Genomic DNA, 21,460 nt, shown 5'->3' with positions numbered 1-21,460 from the left:
ATTGAAACAGCATTTTGCGCTGGGTGAAGCAATTTAAAACCAGTAGACAGGATTCCAGCCATGTACGAACATCGGAACTACAGGTGACGCAAACAATGGTATGTCGTATTTTACAAAAACATCTGCATTTGACCATTTGTCAAATGAATAGATAAAATTTGGATATATAGTTTGTCTTCTCACATTAAAGAAGATGTCCAGTGAAACAAAATCCATCCCCTATCCACAGGATGGGGAAGAAGTGCCTGATCGCGGGGCTCCAGGAAATGACGTTTCAAGATGCTATTCTGAAATATCTTAATGGAAATAACTTTATGACATAGCACCAACATTGGTTTATGCAGAATCAGTCCTGTCAGACTAATCTGATCAGCTTCTATGAGGAGATCAGTCCTAGATTGGATCTGGGTGAAGCTGGGTGAAACTGGATGGACTCTTGTCTTTTTTTCTACCTTACAAACTATGTTACTATGTTTTTGAATCACCCTGTATAGCATGTAAGTCAATGGGATTGATTTTTAAAGGAGTACAGTGGTCCCTCAAGATACAATAGTAATTGGTTCCAAATGAACCATTGTTACTTGAATCCATCATATGTTGATGGATCTGTGCAATAATAAAAGACAAAGTTATACTCATGTGTCCCCGCCGCACCGGACCATCACCGCTGCCCGGGATCGTTGCTCTCCTTCGCCGTAATCACATCTCCGCGGACGCCATCCCTTGATGACAGGACGGCCATGCAGCGGAGCATGAAGAGGATGGCCCGGAGTGGCGGGGACAGGTGAGTGACAGGTGAGGGGCACATGAGGCACATTAGACGGCTATCCAGCAGCAGTTGAAGCAGTCTGCCGGATAGCCGTTTATGCGATGGCTCCGACATACAAAAACATCGTATGTTGATGCTGCCTTCAACATATGATAGCCTCTGAGAGCCATCGTATGTTGAAATGATCATATGTCGGGGCCATCGTAAGTCGGGGGATCACTGTACTGCAGTGAAAGTTAACTTATTCCCTATCCACGGGATAAGCGATGAGCAGCTGATTGTGGGAGGTCCAACCACTGGGAACCCCCGTGATCTCCAGGACAGGACCCTGGCTCTTTGAGGAGCACGTGCAGTTTACCGGATTATTCATTTCTATGGGAACGCTGATGATGCCCGAATGCTCCCATAGAAATTAATGGAGAGCATGCCATCTGCAGCTCCTCAGTGAGCGCCAAGTCCCATCCCAGGGGAGATCACAGGGGGCCCCAGCGGCCAGACCTCCTGTGATCAGCTACTTATCCCCTATGCTGTGGATAGGGGATAAGTTAATTTTTGCCATAGTTCTCCTTTAATGTACATGGAAAACCTTCTGAATGTTTTACCCATTTTTAAAATTACTGCTAAGGAAAGGAAGAGAAAAATCTCATTGCAAAGGATTCAATTATTGGAACGACAGATGGCTTTCCAGCACTAAACAATTTAGGTGTTTCTGTTTATTATCTTTGAATGAGATTAGTGTGTATAGCAATTACAGTGGATGCCTGAAATATACCTCAGTTGTTTACTTCTTCATCGTATCACATTTATGCAAATTCATAGCTTCTAAAACATAGAAAATACAAATTTGAATTTGTAACAATGAAATAAAAAGCATAGGGATGCCTTCTCAGGGTAGTAGCTGGGGAGATGTTGGCACATGTACCCCCAAATCCTGGATTCTAAAACAACAAGCCACTCTGGCAGGCAACGAGGCCTAGTACAGGCCCTGACAACCAATTAATCACTGATGCACCAGGTATGCACACCAAAATAGTTTAAATGCCACAATCACTACAGTTGCAATTTAAACAGTTAAATTACCAGCATTGGAATGATCTCTGATGCCAATAAATATTGGTGAGTGCCGGCTTCAGACAGCAGCCAGCATCTGCTCATCCGAACCATAACATAACTGTACATCAAGGGTAGGATGCGCAAAAATGTTTCTATCAACGTAATTTTTTTGTTAACTTTATTCTCTAGGTTAGCATGATTATTGTGAGGTCATATTTTTCTAGGTTTGTTTTACAACTCCTGCACTGATAAAATGCTTTTTTTTTAAGTTTAATTCAACTTCTGACTGCTGAGGCCGACTGCAGAGATCCCCACCGATCGTTAGAATAATGGGACAGAGCTGAGCACTTTGACCTTTTGTTTCTGCTCAGCTTTGCTTAGAAAAGTTTTATGGATGGCATGAGAGCCTCTATGTATCTTTACTGTGTATGACTGTTATGACATCGGAAAGCCAAGCAGAATCAATGGACGTGCTTCTGTCCCTTTGGCCTAGTTATCAGTGTGTGTGTGTGTGTGTGGGGGGGGGGGGGGTCTCAGCAAAATTCAGGTTACACTTTAGGGTAAGGTCATGTGTGAAATATTTTAATCTATATTTACTGCTGCATATTTCACTGCTCATTGAAGTCAATGGGTAGCAAAATCAGCTGCAGAAAATACGCTGAAAAATATGGCGCGTGAGACCGTACAATTTAAGAAAAAAACAAAGTGTTTCTTTATTTTGAGTTGACATTTCTTATATGTACCATTTTGGGGTACTGGCAACTTTGTTATCTTGTTATTTATGTATTTTTTACATCATTTATCATGAAGTATAAATAACATTATAGTTTTACAATTCAGCTTGTTATAGAGGCAGTGATACCAATTAATTATTTTTTTCTAATAAAGCATCCCCCCCCCTTCCATTTTTATATATTTGTAAACATTTTATTACATTTGTTTGCATTTTTTTCTCCACTACAGAAATTTACTTTAGTAGGGCCTAATATTGTGTGCTAAGTCAGCAAACCTGGTGCTTTCATTAGGCTGTATGTCTGCCCCTTCTCCACTGAAAAATAAAGGTCAAAGTAATTTTTGGGTGGAAAAGGTGGCAGCCATACAGCCATTCTATTAATATATAGGAATTATCCATTATTTGTCATAGATGTTTCTCAAATTTTTATTATAGCAGAAATGAACCTTTGCAATAACATATGAACAAGGTACAGTTTTCTACAAGTGAATATCACTCATTAATCATTTACCATTATTCATGTTAAGCAAAGCAATCTGGGGATCATTATCAGTGCAGCAATACACTATGACTAGCATACTGAAGCAGTATTTGTTTTTTTGATGGTTGCCGCATTCAGGTTTTTCTAAATCCATTATTACTTGCTTGAGGACCATGTCTAAGCAGGCATTGTAAAATGTTAGATTTCACTGCCTGCCGTTTTATAAGACACCTGTAATTTCCATTACTTCTGACATGTCATAGTGGTAGATGAGTGGTTAATGTTAACCCTATAGTTTGTGACGCCAGGCTGAGGGCTAGTATGCTGAGGTAATCCTTCGGCCTATCGCCGCCCTTCCCAGAAACTACAGGTGCATGTAATGAAATGACTGAAGGTCCACAATGTACTTGAACTTGGGTAACTTTACTTAAGTGCTTGCGGTACATCCAATGAACAATGACAGTCTCAGGAATACAGTCCTTATATAGCTCAATGACTGACAATTGTTGCGGACCTTGAAATAAATTAAAGTCTCTGAATTTAGGGTAATTATTGCAGATCCGTCCGGATTTAGGGGATAGATAAGGTCCGGTGATCTTGCAGAGTGCGTGGGGATTGATACACTCAGAACTTTGAAGTTATCGGCCGTCGCCGCAAGGTTCAGGCCTAGACTCACAGATCTCAGCAGCGCAGATGCTTCTTGCTTGCTTGAACAGGAACAAATGCCCAAGAGAGCGAGAAGATGGCCGCCGCTCCCTTATATGGGCAGGGGGCGAGGCTAATCTGATTGATCCGAACATCCTTCATTCACTGTTACAATGAGTGATGGGATTGACTACGTCACAAGGAACTCCAAAGGTCCTAAAGCAGAAATACCATAGAGTTCACTTAACCACATGACCCGCAGGTCCTGCTACGCTATAGACAGGTAATTAACTATTTATATGGCATTTATATAATATTTACATGATTCCTAAGTAAGCTATTGGAGCAATAACTATCTGGATGAGAGGTGACTAGGGGTGAAGTAGACAATGAGGACCCCGATGTCCTAGGGACTCTAGTTAAAGGGACCCACACACGCAGGTACCGGATAGGATACGGTACCGGGACACCACAGTGACATATTAGAAGATTTGATCAATGGTGGTCCAGATCACCATAATGGTTAAAATGAAGGGGCGGAAGAGCAAAGCTGAGCGTTATGCCCCTTCAGTTATGATCAGCTCTGATCAGACAACCAAGCCAGTGGTGTATGGATTCATAGAAAGTCTATGAGACCCCACCAATCAAAACTGCTGACATATAACTGTGACATATTAGAAGTTTGTAAAATAAATTGTAGATATCCTTTAAAGATTACCTGTCACCAACTAAAACGTTTAATATAGTGTTCATTGTGTAATTAACAGACACTTTCCCATTGACTTGCTTTTATAATTATCAACATAAATATGTTTAAAATGTAATAGAAAAAACTGCTACTAGGTGGCTCTGTTCTGTCCCCTGCCACAATTAATACAGTGAGTTTCAGCTCTCCCCGGCCTTACTTAGTTGCCTGTTGTGATAATAATGATAAAATGTCCTATTATAGCACATAGGCAGTACCAATATTTCCACCCACATTAGTTTAATAACACATAACTGTAAAACACAAAAGAAAGTGTGAAATGTTTACATACATCAAGTCTGCAAAACTTATTCTGATAGCCTCATGATGTTATATGTTTACTCTGTGAAACTGAATTTCACTAACAAATGGTGACAAACTTTGTCTACATCCTCTAGTTCCCCATTTGCATCCTAGAGTAAAACAGGATCATTACAGAGCTATAAATTGTGCATGTCTTGTAGCAGTAATACTACATCTCAGTGGTATAGCAGTACTAATCAATTACAAGGTACTTCAAAAAAAGATGCTTACTGTGAAAATAATGTCCTCGACCGCACAATGAACTTGAACACATATTCCAGCGCTTTCAAAGTCCTTAGAATTGGCTCGCACTGCTCTCCTCTGCTGGAAATATCCAAATATTTCTTCAAAACAGTCATTAGCTTCCTGTCAAGAAAATGTTTTCCAAACAGATTACACTTTAGTTGATGTACTACATGAAAATGGTAAACTATTAAACACAAATATTTCTGAATCATTCAAGAGTCATTGTATGCTAATATGTAAATCTTTTTCATAGACTTGTTAAATGTATAGTGAACTATTTAAATAATATATATTTAATAATATTTTATTATTAATAATAATAATAAAAAAAAATATATATATATATATATATATTTTTTTTTTTTTATTATTATTAATGAAGAACTTATTTTTGGAAAGGGAAATGTTTCTGTTTTCATACATAATTTTAGTCCTAGTAGGCAGATACTAGTCATAGACTTGGAGATATTAATTGGGCCCGCTACAGCCATGGTAACCAATGAGCACCTGGGCTTCTGATGGCCAGAGAGAGCAAGGGGCAAATACTTTAGATGCTGTGGTCGCTATGGCCACAGCATCTACAGTATTCCACTAAAGAGAATTAAGTTATGTTAGATCTCAGCCATTGTAGCAGGGCATAACAGAGGGCAAAGCTGAGTTCGACAACCGTATATAATTTGCTAGTATGTAAATAGTATATGACATTGTAAAGTTAACGTTCACTTAAGGGCCTTAATGCATGGCACATTTATATTATAGGGCCTAATTTTCCAGTAGTCATAACCTTTTTTCTCTTGTCTGCCTGCATAAGACTTTATATTTTGTGGGACAAGTTGTAGTTTTTATAGGAATCATTTTGGGATACCCTTTAAAAAATGATGAGGAAGAAATTATAGACGGGGATCAAGAAATAGCAAATATATTTAACAAATTCTTCTCCACTGTATTCACCAAGGAAAATGAAATGCCAGGTGAAATACAGTGTGATAAGGTAAACTCCCCAGTACAGGTCACCTGTCTAACCCCAGAAGAAGTACAGTGCCGCCTACAAAAAATCTAAATAGACAAATCACCAGGTCCAGATGGCATTCACCCCCGTGTTCTAAAGGAATTAAGTAATGTAATAGACAGACCCCTATTTTTATTATTCAGGGACTCTATAGTAACAGGGACTATTCCCCAGGACTGGCGCATGGCAAATATGGTGCCAATATTTAAAAAGGGGACAAAAGATGACCCCGGGAGTTATAGACCTGTTAGTTTAACCTGTTGTATGTAAATTGTTTGAGGGTTTCCTAAGAGATGCTATTTTGGAGTATCTTGATAAAAATAAATGTATGACTCCATATCAGTATGGGTTTATGAGGGATCGGTCCTGTCAAACTAACCTGATCAGCTTTTACGAGGAGGTGAGCTCCAGACTGGACCAGGGGGAATCACTGGATATCGTATATCGGATTTTACCAAAGCATTTGATACAGTGCCACATAAAAGGTTGGTGCATAAAATGAGAAGGATTCGACTGGAGGAGAATGTGTGTAAGTGGGTAAGTAACTGGCTCAGTGATAGTAAACAGAGGGTGGTTATTAATGGTACTTATTCTGATTAGGTGGCTCTTACTAGTGGGGTACCACAGGGGCCAGTCTTGTGTCTCATTCTATTTAATATATTCATTAATGACCTTGTAGAGGGGTTGAATAGTAAAGTAGCAATCTTTGTAGATGATACTAAACTCTGTAAAGTGGTAAACTCAATAGAGGACTGTGCACTGTTACAAATGGATCTGGTTAGTAGGGATCGACCGATATCAGTTTTTTAGGGCCGATACCGATAATCGGTGGAGGTTAGGGCCGATAGCCGATAACTTATACCGATATTCCGGTATAAGTTATCGGCTATTTATCCCCCCGCGACACCGCTGCAGATCATTGATTTAAAGCGGGCGCTTTAAATCAATGCACTGCAGTGGCTTTTGCGGTGCCATAGGCCGCCGCCACCACCCGCTTCTCTCCCCCTACCTGTCAGGGTGGTCCGGGCCATCCTTCCTTCCTGTAGTGTCCGGCGGCATTCCGGGTGGAGGGTGAACCGGTCCGGGCTGTCCTTCTTCTCCGGGGGTCATCTTCTCCACTCTGGGCAGACACCGGCCTAGTAACGCAGCATAGACGCCGGTGCGCAGTGACGCACCTGACGTCACGGCGTAGCAGCGTCTATGCAGCGTACTAGGCCGGAGCCTGCCCGAGTGGAGAAGATGACCCCCGGAGAAGGACAGCCCGGACTGGTTTACCCTCCACCCGGAATGCCGCCGGACACTACAGGAAGGACGGATGGCCCGGACCACCCCCATTACAGGTAAGTTTAATTTTTTTTATTGACTCGGAGGGTGGGGGAGGGGCCCGACCGGTATAGCGGTATGGGCAAAAATCCATACCAGTATACCGCCCAGCACTACGGTGGGGGGTGCGACGCGGTGCGGTGGGTCAGGGGGGCGGTCGCGGTGCGGCGGGTTGGGGGAGGGGGGCGATCACTGTGCCGTGGGGGCAGTGCCGTGGGGGCGGTGCGGGGGGCGGGGCATTATCGGCTTATCGGCAAGGTAATTGCCGATACCGATAATGCCCCAAATCGTGATTATCGGCCGATAATATCGGCCATACCGATAATCGGTCGATCCCTACTGGTTAGGTTGGAGGTTAGGGCTGGGAAGTGGCAGATGAGGTTCAACACTGATAAATGTAAGGTAATGCACATGGGGAAGAAAAATCCAGGCTGGGATTATATATAAAATGGGAGAACACTTGGGATGACTGACGTGGAAAGGGACTTAGGAGTCTTAGTTTATAGTAAATTTAACTGTAGTGACCAGTGTCAGGCAGCTGCTGCAAAGGCAAATAAATCATGGGGTGTATCAATAGGGGCATAGATGCCCACGACAAGGAAATAATTCTACCACTGTACAAATCACTAGTCAGACCACACATAGAATATTGTTTAAGGTATTGGGCACCAGTGTACAAGAAAGATATAGTGGGGCTGGAGAGGGTCCAAAGAAGGAGAGGGGCAACCAGAGTAATACGGGGAATGGGAGGACTACAGTACCCAGAAAGATTATCAGAATTAGGATTATTTTGTTAAAAAAAAAAGAAGGCTTAGTGCTTAAATAGCCGGACTCATCTGAACGGTTGCTACGGGTTACTAACCTTATGGTTGCCATTGGTTACCACAATACCAGAATTGGTCTATATGAGCAGGACTTTTTTATGAGAGGAGATTATTTACCATAGAGGATGGACTAAGACTCTCCCACCCAGATCCCTCTCTATACATATGTTTATGGTGGTCTCTATATTCTTATTCTATATTTTTTATAATTTTTACAAGTATATTTTTATATTTTATATACTGTACTATACATATGCTATAGTTCTTAATAGTTGGTGCTGCGCCTACACAAGGGCCCTGTGTGACTTAGTTGCTGCTATTTACATTTTATCTAATATTCAATTGTCACATTACCGTATATACAATCAATAAATTTAAATATTACTTGAAACACAACCTGTCCAGTTGTCTTAAACCCTGAGCCCTGATATATATATATATATATATATATATATATATATATATTTCTACAGATGAACTTGATAAGAGTTTGGTCTTTTTCAACCTTATGAACCATGTTACTATATACTGTAATTAATATTATTTACACATTTTTTAAGGAGAAAAGTGTGAAAAAAACAAGCCAATTTTGCTGTTGTTTTTTTCCCATATATTTTCCCCCACTTTTTACCAAACAGTAAAAAATTATTTTTTTTGCTAGAGTCTGTGGGTTGGTACCAAATATGTATTTTATTTTATATATTTTAGTAATTTTATGGAAAAAAATTCATTGTGTTGTAGGTGGGTGGTGGCTTGTTATTTTGAGGTATTTATGTCACAAACTGCTTTTTATCTATATAGTTGTCATATTATAGCATAATACAATATTTTCCGTTCACACAACCATAATTTTTTATAGTGGAGCTCTACTTTTAACTTGCTCTGCATGGTCCACCATAAACTGCACTGTTCTAACACATACATCTAAGAAAGGTTGATGGAAAATACTAAAATGACTTTCAATGAACCATGTTCTAAATAGCCTTGAAAATACACATACTGCCAAATTGGTGGGGTAAGGGCATAACTTACTTATAAGCCAAAGTGGCACTAAAATGTTGCTTTATGTAGGCTTCTAAAACAGTGTTAAAATGTTGGAATTTCCGATCAGCAATAAGTCCAATAATGTAAATCTAGAAACAGAAGAAAATAAAGTCGTAAATAAAATATATATGAAAGAAGGAGTGACATACATAACCCAAATAAATGAAAAAAAAAATGACAGCTAGATCAAACTGGCATTCTTCTGTCAGAATTGTAAGACAGTGTTAGGATATTTCAATGTGTTGTATGTCGATACCAGGTTTCAGGCAGCGAATATCTCATCCAAGGCAAGCTGGGTGAAATATGGGAAATCCAGAAAGAGTAAAAATCCATGGTGAGTATTAGCTAGGGACTGTGGTAAGTCTTGTTATTGAGCCTGGATTTTTCAAAGTCACATTTAGTAGTGGGCATTTCATCCCCTTCCTGTGCCACTACAGGTTTTTAGACTAGCCAGATCAGCACAGGTGCTGAAGACAGCATGTCACTTAGCTTTAAAGCTAGGTGAGAGTCAGTGTGCATGCTGAAGCTGTGAGGAACCTGCACCACTGATATGAGTTTGAATCCGAAGGGGATATAATAACATGTGTAATTAACACATTTGTTAACTGTTGTGTTAGGTGGCTGGTAGTAAGCAACCTGTGTAGACAGTGAAGTTTATCTGCATAATCAGCACTGGGCAAGCAGAATTTATTTTGTGCCAATGCTTAGAGTGAAGGCTGTATTTGTATTGTTACTGAAAAATAAAGACATGAAAGAAAACCTGTTTAAACATTACTTCCATGTCCCTGTCTGCTTTTTTGCTGCCATTTGACTGGATCTACGGAGATAATCTCCCACAAAATGTAGAAGCAGCTACTACAAGATCAGCTTTATTATTCTATAAAATTGTAAGCGTAAAATGAAAAATACATGTCACTTCCAACCATAAAGCATTTTTACTCTTTTATCTGCAGAATACAGATGCATGCCAGTACGCTTTATAAATGATACACATATTTGTAATTTAGTGTAAAACAATTCCTAGTCTTGGCGTACAGTGTATTTTATCAATGGGCTCATCAAATTTTACATTCTACTATAAGGTATGAAAGGAATATGAGACATACTTACTAAAGCATCAAAGACTAGTATATCATATTTGTTTGAATGGGAATGCTCCATCATGATATTAAACAGGGCATCAAGAGTATCTTGAAGAAACTGCAAAAAGAGAAGTCAAGATATTGGTAAAACAAAGGGGACTGGGACCTAACAATACAAAAAAAAGTTGTCTGTGAACCAATTCATGAATGAATTCAATCTGAAGCAACTAATGGATAATAGGTTGGATAGGTTGGAGGTTTGGGCTGGGAAGTGGCAGATGAGGTTCAACACTGATAAATGTAAGGTAATGCACATGGGGAAGAAAAATTTGGGATGGAATTATGTATTTAATTGTAAAACAATGAGGACGACTGACGTGGAAAAGGATTTAGGAATTTTAGTGAATAGTGAATTTACCTTTAGTGACCAGTGTCAGGCAGCTGCTACCAAGGCAAATAAAATCATGGGGTGCATCAATAGGGGCATAGATACCCATGACAAGGAAATAATTCTACCGCTGAAATACAATACCGTACAAATCACTAGTCAGACCACACATGGAATACTGTGTACAGTACTGGGAACCAGTGTACAAGAAAGATATAGTGTAGCTGGAGAGGGTTCAAAGATGGGCAACCAGAGTAATACAGGGAATGGGAGGACTACAGAACCCATTACATAGAATTAGGGTAATTTAGTTTATAAAAAAGATGGCTTAGGCCTTAGGCTTAACTATGTATACATATATCAGGGGACCGTACAGAGATCTCTCCCATGATCTATTTATACCCAGGAATGTATCTATAACAAGGGGGCATCCTCCATGTCTGGAGGAAAGAAGATTTCTACACCAGCACAGACAGGGGTTCTTTACTGTAAGAGCAGTGAGGCTATGGAACTCTCCAGAGGAGGTGGTCATGGTGAGCTCAATAAAATATATAGCATTCATTTAATGTATATACCCTCGTATATGTTAACTTACTACTTGCTCATCTCTCCTTCACAGCCCCACTGTTACGCCTAGCGCTCCGGGTCCCCGCTCCTCCCCGGAGCGCGTACGGCGTCTCTCTCTCCGCAGCGCCCCGGTCGGTCCCGCTGACCGGGAGCGCTGCACTGTCATGGCCGTCGGGGATGCGATTCGCACAGCGGGACGCGCCCGCTCGCGAATCGCATCCCAGGTCACTTACCCGTTCCCGTCTCCTGCTGTCATATGCTGGCGCGCGCGGCTCCGCTCTCTAGGGCGCGCGCGTGCCAGCTCCCTGAGACTTAAAGGGCCAGTGCACCAATGATTGGTGCCTGGCCCAATTAGGTTAATTGGCTCCCACCTGCTCCCTGGCTATATCTGGTCTCCTCCCTTGCACTCCCTTGCCGGATCTTGTTGCCCTTGTGCCTAGTGAAAGCGTTTTGTGTGTCTAAAGCCTGTGTACCAGAACTTCTGCTATCCACCCTGACTACGAACCTTGCCGCCTGCCCCCGACCTTCTGCTACGTCCGACCTTGCTTCTGTCTACTCCCTTGTACCTCGCCTATCTTCAGCAGTCAGAGAGGTGAGCCGTTGCTAGTGGATACGACCTGGTCACTACCGCCGCAGCAAGACCATCCCGCTTTGCGGCGGGCTCTGGTGAAAACCAGTAGTGATTTAGAACCGGTCCACTAGCGCGGTCCTCGCTATCCCTCTCTGGCACAGAGGATCCACTACCTGCCAGCCGGCATCGTGACAGTAGATCCGGCCATGGATCCCGCTGAGGTTCCCCTGCCAGTTGCTTCTGATATCACCACGGTGGTCGCCCAGCAAGCCCGACAGATCGCCCATCTAACCCACCAGCTGTCGGAAGTGTCCACCATTGTGCACCAACTTCAGTCGCAACTTCATCAGCAATCATCTCCTCCGCCAGCTCCTGCACCTCCTCCGCAGCGAGTGGCCACTCCTAGCCTCCGCCTGTCCTTGCCGGACAAATTTAATGGGGACTCTAAGTTTTGCCGTGGCTTTCTTTCGCAATGTTCCCTGCACTTGGAGATGATGTCGGACCAGTTTCCTACTGAAAGGTCTAAGGTGGCTTTCGTAGTCAGCCTTCTGTCTGGAAAAGCCCTGTCATGGGCCACACCGCTCTGGGACCGCAATGACCCCGTCACTGCCTCTGTACACTCCTTCTTCTCGGAAATTCGAAGTGTCTTTGAGGAACCTGCCCGAGCCTCTTCTGCTGAGACTGCCCTGCTGAACCTGGTCCAGGGTAATTCTTCCGTTGGCGAGTACGCCATACAATTCCGTACTCTTGCTTCTGAACTATCCTGGAATAATGAGGCCCTCTGCGCGACCTTTAAAAAAGGCCTATCCAGCAACATTAAAGATGTTCTGGCCGCACGAGAAACTCCTGCTAACCTTCATGAACTCATTCATCTAGCCACTCGCATTGACATGCGTTTTTCTGAGAGGCATCAAGAGCTCCGCCAGGAAAAAGACTTAGATCTCTGGACACCTCTCCCACAGTCTCCATTGCAATCTGCGCCTAGGCCTCCCGCCGAGGAGGCCATGCAAGTGGATCGGTCTCGCCTGACCCTGGAAGAGAGGAATCGCCGTAAGGAAGAGAATCTTTGTCTGTACTGTGCCAGTACCGAACATTTTTTGGTGGATTGCCCTATCCGTCCTCCACGTCTAGGAAACGCACGCTCGCACCCAGCTCTCGTGGGTGTGGCGTCTCTTGATGCCAAGTCGGCTTCTCCACGTCTCACGGTGCCTGTACGGATTTCTACTTCAGCCAGCTCTTCCTTCTCAGCCGTGGCCTGCCTGGACTCTGGTGCCTCTGGGAATTTTATTCGGGAGTCCTTGGTGAATAAATTCCGCATCCCGGTGACCCGTCTTGTCAAGCCACTTCACATTTCCGCGGTCAACGGAGCCAGGTTGGATTGCACCGTGCGTTATCGCACGAAGCCCCTCCTAATGTGCATCGGACCGCATCACGAGAAAATTGAGTTTTTGGTCCTCTCCAATTGCACGTCCGAAATTCTCCTGGGACTACCCTGGCTTCAACACCATTCCCCAACCCTGGATTGGTCCACAGGGGAGATCAAGAGTTGGGGTACCTCTTGCTTCAAGGACTGCCTTAAACCGGTTCCCAGTACTCCCTGCCGTGACCCTGTGGTTCCTCCTGTATCCGGTCTCCCTAAAGTCGTTATGGACTCTGCCTGCCTTAAGAAGTGCCTCTCCCCCCCCTCCCAGTCCAGTCAGGCAAGCCTCGGTGCCTCCTCATGGCCCTCGTCCTGGTGTCACACTGCCCCGTGCCAGGCCTCGCCCTCTGTCCTCCCTCCCCATTCCTACCCCTTCTGTTCTGCCTGCTGTTGAGGAATCCCTCCATCCTTTCCCGGTCTCCTCATCCCAGGGGAGGCAGTTACCGGACAAAGAGAAGGGGAGACCTAAGGGGGGGGGTACTGTTACGCCTAGCGCTCCGGGTCCCCGCTCCTCCCCGGAGCGCGTACGGCGTCTCTCTCTCCGCAGCGCCCCGGTCGGTCCCGCTGACCGGGAGCGCTGCACTGTCATGGCCGTCGGGGATGCGATTCGCACAGCGGGACGCGCCCGCTCGCGAATCGCATCCCAGGTCACTTACCCGTTCCCGTCTCCTGCTGTCATATGCTGGCACGCGCGGCTCCGCTCTCTAGGGCGCGCGCGCGCCAGCTCCCTGAGACTTAAAGGGCCAGTGCACCAATGATTGGTGCCTGGCCCAATTAGCTTAATTGGCTCCCACCTGCTCCCTGGCTATATCTGGTCTCCTCCCTTGCACTCCCTTGCCGGATCTTGTTGCCCTTGTGCCTAGTGAAAGCGTTTTGTGTGTCTAAAGCCTGTGTACCAGAACTTCTGCTATCCACCCTGACTACGAACCTTGCCGCCTGCCCCCGACCTTCTGCTACGTCCGACCTTGCTTCTGTCTACTCCCTTGTACCTCGCCTATCTTCAGCAGTCAGAGAGGTGAGCCGTTGCTAGTGGATACGACCTGGTCACTACCGCCGCAGCAAGACCATCCCGCTTTGCGGCGGGCTCTGGTGAAAACCAGTAGTGATTTAGAACCGGTCCACTAGCGCAGTCCTCGCTATCCCTCTCTGGCACAGAGGATCCACTACCTGCCAGCCGGCATCGTGACACCCACCTTGACTGTAAATCGAGCCCTGTATGTCAGTCAAGGAAAGGCTGGGAGGTAAGGGGAGTGAGGAGGGTTAGCCAGGCTGTGGTTTTTGAGCAGCTTCTCCCACCTCCTTTACACTTGGCTGAAAAATTAAAAGTTGAATTAATAAGTTTGGAAACGACCATTAGCTACAGGAAAAGTAGTTTGTTTTTTATACCCTAACAGCTATCCAATGGTATCTGTGCTTAGTAGCAAATAGAGCTGTCAGGTTCCCTTTAAGATGATTAATTTTGGTTTAAGTGTCAGAGATTTCCATTAATCAATAACAATTCCTTAATACATAAGATATTTTATATGCAGACAATAGAAAGAAAGCACATACTTTTACAACTTCCTCTCCATCTACAATTTTCAGCTTTTCCAAATTTTCTTGCAGAAGCTCAGGCTTCATACGCCACTTCAAAAGTCCAAGTAGACCAACTGAAATATCAGAAAATGTTAGTATCATGCTTAATATAAATGTTTTAGGTAAACTGCAGATGTCCGATTTTAAAAGTCATTGTGACTTTAAAGTGGTTATCCGGACTTTATAATTTGATTAAATAAATATTTACTTGCAGGGAATAGTTATCTGATTTAGTCAAAATCATTACGGCATGACCAATAGAGTAGGGCAGTTACAGTTATTGTATACAGTAGGGCAAAAAAGTATTTAGTCAGGCACCAATTGTGCAAGTTCTACTACTTAAAAAGATGAGAGAGGCCTATAATTTTCATCATAGGTATACTTAAACTATGAGAGACATAATGAGAAAAAAAATCCATAAAATCACATTGTCTAATTTTTTTAAGAATTTATTTGCAAATTATGGTGGAAAATAAGTATTTGGTCACCTACAAACAAGCAAGATTTCTGGCTCTCACAGACCTCTAACTTTTCTTTAAGAGTCTCCTCTGTCTTCCACTCATTACCTGTATTAATGGCTCCTGTTTGAACTTGTTGTCAGTATAACATACACCTGTCCACAACCTCTAACAGTCACACTCTAAACTCCACTATGGCCAAGACTAGGGATCGACCGATTATCGGTATGGCCGATATTATCGGCCGATAATCAAGATTTTGGGCATTATCGGTATCGGCAATTACCTTGCCAATAAACCGATAATGCCCCCCCCCCCCCCCCCACACACACCGCCCACACTGCCCCACGGCCGCCCCCCCGACCCGCCACACCACACCACGACCGCCCCCCCGACCCACCGTGTCGCACCCCCACCGTAGTGCTGGGTGGTATACCGGTATGGATTTTTGCCCATACCGCTATACCGGTCGGGCCCCTCCCCCACCCTCCGAGTCAATAAAAAAAATAAAATAAACTTACCCGTAACGGGGGTGGTCCGGGCCATCCATCCATCGTTACAACAGCCCGTACCGGTGCACCCTCCACTCGGAATGCCGCCGGACACTACAGGAAGGAAGGAAGGATGACCCGGACCACCCTGACAGATAGGGGGAGAGAAGCGGGTGGTGACAGCGGCCTATGGCCCCGCAAAAGCCACTGCAGGGCATTGATTTAAAGTGCCCGCTTTAAATCAATGACCTGCAGCGGTGTCGAGGGGGGATAAATAGCTGATAATTTATACCGGAATATCGGTATAAGTTACATAGTTAGTATGGTTGAAAAAAGACATACGTCCATCAAGTCCAACCAGGGAATTGAAGGGAAGGGTGTAAGGGGATAAGGGAAAGGGATGTAGTTTTATAATTCTGCATAAGCATTAATGTTATTTTGTTCCAGGAATGTATCTAACCCTGTTTTAAAGCTGTTAATTGTTCCTGCTGTGACCAGTTCCTGAGGTAGACCGTTCCATAAATTCACAGTCCTCACGGTAAAGAAGGCGTGTCGCCCCTTTAGACTAAACCTTTTCTTCTCCAGACGGAGGGAGTGCCCCCTCGTCCTTTGGGGGGGGGGGGGGTTTAACCTGGAACAGTTTTTCTCCATATTTTTTGTATGGGCCATTTATATACTTATATACGTTTATCATATCCCCCCTTAAACATTTCTTCTCAAGAGGCCCTAACCTCCACCGATTATCGGTATCGGCCCTAAAAAAACGATATCAGTCGATCCCTAGCCAAGACCAAAGAGCTGTCGAAGGACACCAGAAACAAAATTGTAGACCTGCACCAGGCTGGGAAGACTGAATCTGCAATAGGCAACAGCTTGGTGTGAAGAAATCAACTATGGGAGCAATTATTAGAAAATGGAAGACATACAAGACCACTGATAATCTCCCTCGATCTGGGGCTCCACGGAAGATCTCACCCCGTGGTGTCAAAATGATCACAAGAACAGTGAGCAAAAATCCCAGAACCACAGGGGGGACCTAGTGAATGACCTGCAGAGAGCTGGGACCAAATCATACAGTGCCAGACGTGTCCCCCTGCTTAAGCCAGTACCTGTACGGGCCCATCTGAAGTGTGCTAGAGAGCATTTGGATGATCCAGAAGAGTAGAGGGAGAATTGCATATGGTCAGATGGAACCAAAGTAGAACTTTTTGGTAAAAACGCAATTCATCGTGTTTGGAGGAGAAATATTGCTGAGTTGCATACAAAGAACACAATACCTACTGTGAAGCATGGGGGTGGAAAAATCATGCTTTAGGGCAGTTTTTCTGCGAAGGGACCAGGATGACTGATCTATGTAAAGGAAAGAATGAATGGAGCCATGTATCATTAAATTTTGAGTGAAAACTTTCTTCCATCAGCAAGGGCATTGAAGGTGAAACGTGGCTGGGTCATTCGGCATTAGAATGATCCCAAACACACCGCCCAAGCAACGGAGGAGTGGCTTTGTAGAAGCATTTCAAGGTCCTCGAGTGGCTTAGCCAGTCTCCAGATCTCAACCCACATAGAAAACCTTTGGAGGAAGTTGAAAGTCCATGTTGCCCAGTGACAGCCCCAAAACATCACTGCTCTAGAGGAGATCTGCATGGAGGAATGGGCAAAAATACCAGCAACAGTGTGTGAAAACCTTGTGAAGACTTACAGAAAACTTTTACCTCTGCCATTGCCAACAAAGGGTATATACAAAGTATTGAGATGAACTTTTGTTGTTATTGACCAAATACTTATTTTCCACCGTAATGTGCAAATAAATTCTAAATCAGACAATGTGATTTTATGGATTTTTTTTTTTATCATTATGTTTCTCATAGTCGAGGTATACCTATGATGGAAATTACAGGCCTCTCTCATCTTTTTAAGTGGGAGAACTTGGACAATTGGTGGCTGACTATATACTTTTTTTGCTCCACTGTATTATATAAGTATATTATTAAGGTTGAGAAAAAGAAGAACACTATGAACCAGTGCACGCCTAAATCACAAAGTGAGGAATAATGATAAGTTTATTTGCAATAACAGACACACATTTAAAATAAATTAAAACCAGCTCAAGAAGAGTGAAACTACAACATGAGAGGGCACTGTTGCTGACCCACTTGGATATCTCATGTCCCACAAATAAGCAAATGCATACATGGCTATATCCAAAGAATAGTGTACAGACATCTATTGCATATAAAATACAGTGACCTTGATCATATAAATAATTTAGTCTCACAAATAATATAATATTATTGTAGAGTGCTAAAACAGAAATCCTGATAGGCTATAAGAGAAGCTTAAAATAAACCAACAACTAACAGCCAGAAGAGAGGAGCCATGGAATGTGTACAATATGGTGCAGGGACATGCGGTCTTACTGAGACCCCAAGTGTTCTGTTGCCAATCCGCAACTTAGGTGTGTTGTAGTGGTTAGAACCACTCTTATAGTCTTATACACAGCAATATGTTCAGACCTGGCAGACTAGGACTCAGGACTCACAGGGTCAAGATAACATCCATCAAACTTTATTACCAATAATGCAACGCGTTTCGCTGCGCATGCGCAGCGAAACGCGTTGAATTATTGCTAATAATGTCTGATGGATGTTATCTTGACCCTGTGAGTCCTGTGTCCTAATCAGCGCCACAAATCCTGGTCTTAACAAAGCTTTTTTCTACATTATCCTACTCTTATCCAGGAAGGCTGCAGATGGACCCTATATAACTACACACCTCTACCATTGTTGTGTATGTTGTTACACAACCTCAACTGGTAAGCGTTATTGAATTCCCTTATCTTCTTACCATTACCTCCTACGTTACTCCACAAGGAGCGCCTTTGCTTTTTTCTCTTTTTTTTCTCTTTCATACCTGGCAGACGGAAGGATGACGTGCAGATTCCACATGGTACCACGCATGTTAACATGTATAGCACCATGATGAGTCCGTACGCTGTCCTTCCACTAGCCAGGTATAAACATAATTGCTGAAGATATATAGGATACAGGGTCTAAACACTACAACACCCCTTACTTAGTGTTCTTCTTTTTCTGTACCTCAGACTTGAAACACTCAGTAGCACCCTGTCTTATGCTTAGTTGAGCCCCCCTCTCCCTTGTATTGTACAAATATAGTATATGTCATAAATGTATTTCCAAAAGCCACTAGGAATTTATACAGAAAGAATATTGAAAAATTGCACAATTTTACATTAAACAACCTAACAGGAGTAGGTGCTGTCAATTATATAGTAAGGAGTTATTAAGCCAGTTGTCAAAATGTTAAGATTTGGTTTGACTCTTCAGTTACTAATTCCTTTTGCCTAAATGGCCATTGTTATTTGGAATGAAGTTCTTTATGTTATAGTAAACATGAAACATAATGTATAGCAATTGGAATTTTTCTTTCTTTCTTTCTTTTTTTTTTTTTTTTTTAAATAGAGAAACTCAATGCTATAGTAAAAGCCACCAGGGGTCCCCCTATACTGCTGAATGGCTGAACATATTTTATAAAAATATGAGATTATGAGGGGTACTCTTGAAGTGACTTGGCAAAAAAAAAAAAACTATGAACATATTTATAATTGTTTCACAATAACAGTAAACACAGCCTACCATTTTGGGTCAATTTGGTTGAACATACAAGTGTTGAAATGGCAAAAGAATCACGTGAACTGACTGACAGTCCACCAGAACTGCCACTATTTCTGATGAAGGTTGAACTTTTCACGTCCATTTGCTGACGGGTAGAGGGAAGGGAAAGATAAGTGCTGGCATCTTCCATTTTCTTGCTATCACCCTGGGGAAGATACAATCCACACAATTGAGGGAGGGTTCATCAACATTATAGTTCATGTTCTATTTTGCAAATAATACCGTTTATGCTTTCAAAGCACCAATAAATAAATAAATAAATTATAGCCATAACAATAGTCTACCATTTTGTGTATACATCAGTTCACAAGCTCCTTTCCACATAACTCACGTGCAAAAACTAGGACCAATTCCATGAAAAGCAGCCATATGATGAATGAGTAGTATGTTATCAAACTTAAAGGGGTACTCTGGTGGAAAACATTTTTTTTTTTAAATCAACTGGTGCCAGAAAATTAAACAGATTTGTTAATTACTTCTATTTAAAAATCTTAATCCTTCCAGTGCTTATCAGCTGCTGTATGCGCCACAGGAAGTTATTTTCTTTTTGAATTTATTTTCTGTATGACCACAGTACTCTCTGCTGACACCTCTGTCCATGTCAGGAACTGTGCAGAGCTGGAGAGGTTTGCTATGAGGGTTTGTTCCTGCTCTGGACATTTCCTGACATGAACAGAGGTGTCAGCAAAGAGCACTGTGGTCAGACAGAAAAGAACCATACAACTTCCTCTGGAGCACACAGCAGCTAATAAGTACTGGAAGGATTAATATTTTTCAATAAAAGTAATTTACAAATCTGTTTAACTTTCTGGCACCAGTTGATTTAAAAACATTTTTTTTCCCCTGAAGTACCCCTTTAAAGAAATACTGCAAATGGGAATGTGCAATGATTAAAATTTTTGTTGCACTAATTAAATGTCAAAATAAATAAAGTTTATGCTATTTTACCTTTTTTGGACTCCGTGATTCTGCACCATAATGATAATGAAGTAAAAACAGAATGTTACAAATCTTTGCTGATTTATTGAAAAGAAAATAAGAAAATATTACATTGACAAAAAGATGTAGCCATGTTTCTCTTCATTGTGTTAACCAGGCAACATAGCAATTTATATTAAACTTCGGATTCTATAACACATTATGACAACATTTCTTAACTTCAGGAATGCAGGACAATATCTTAATGTGCCAGGGATGAAGATGAGGCTTGCTACATGCTTAAAGGGGTTATCCACCATAAGGTGATTTTAGTATGTACCTGGCAGGCAGTAATGGACATGCTTAGGAAGGATCTGCACTTGTCTTGGGGCTAAATGGCTATGTCATAAGATTACCATAACGCTGTGGCTAGTTTTTTGTGAACTTGTATTTCCTGTTTGACTAATGTTTTTTTGACTACAAATCCCACAATGCCATTGTTACTGCCTGCGCTCCGGCCGCACATGTTAGCCGTGAGCGCATTGTTACTACTCCCGGTGGGGTCGGGATGCGCATCGCGGGACGCGCCCGCATGCGAATCCCAGCACGTCACTCACCCAGTACTGATGCCACTTCCGCTCCTGTGTCTTGGCCCCGTCGAGCGTGCCCCTGTCTTCTAGGGTGTGCGCGCGACGGAGCTCTGAGATTTAAAGGGCCAGTAAGCCCTTAATTATAGTTTGCGCCTGACACTAACTAATAAAGTCCCTGAACCTCCCACACTTCCCTGCCGGATCTTCAGTGCACTTTGCCTAAGAGAAAGCATTCCCATTGCCGGTTTTGCCTACCCGTGTTACCAGACTTGCTTGCTACGTTCTTTGACTACGAACCTTTGCCGCCTGCCTTGACCTTCTGCTATGTTGACTATGCCTCTGTCTCATCCTCTTGTACCTCGCCTTGCCCAGTACCTGTGTGGTCGAGCCGTTTCGGGGGTAGCGACCTGGGTGTCGCCTGCCGCAGCAAATCCATCCTGCCTTGCGGCGGGCTCTGGTGAAGACCAGCGGCACCTTAGACTCCGATCCCCGATACGTTCCGAGGCATCAGCCACACAGGTAGAGGATCCACT

General features: G+C 43.1%; 1 protein-coding gene across 5 annotated transcripts in view; it reads right to left on the bottom strand.

The window, feature by feature from the left end:
• The window catches only part of DOCK2 (dedicator of cytokinesis 2), an 850,676-nt gene that overhangs the window by 590,746 nt on the left and 238,470 nt on the right, over positions 1–21,460 (bottom strand). For all 5 annotated transcript variants that reach the window (XM_056516504.1, XM_056516506.1, XM_056516505.1 and 2 more), the window contains 5 exons: positions 19,381–19,564; positions 14,755–14,852; positions 10,286–10,375; positions 9,164–9,264; positions 4,961–5,095 (listed from right to left, as the gene is read on the bottom strand). In XM_056516504.1, coding sequence (XP_056372479.1) covers positions 4,961–5,095; positions 9,164–9,264; positions 10,286–10,375; positions 14,755–14,852; positions 19,381–19,564 — 608 coding nt within the window. The remainder of the gene's footprint in view (positions 1–4,960; positions 5,096–9,163; positions 9,265–10,285; positions 10,376–14,754; positions 14,853–19,380; positions 19,565–21,460) is intronic.

This window comes from Hyla sarda, chromosome 4 (genome assembly GCF_029499605.1).
Source record: "Hyla sarda isolate aHylSar1 chromosome 4, aHylSar1.hap1, whole genome shotgun sequence".
Taxonomy (NCBI): domain Eukaryota; kingdom Metazoa; phylum Chordata; class Amphibia; order Anura; family Hylidae; genus Hyla; species Hyla sarda.
Note: the sequence above shows the minus strand (reverse complement) of the source record. Positions and strands in the feature narration are given on the sequence as shown.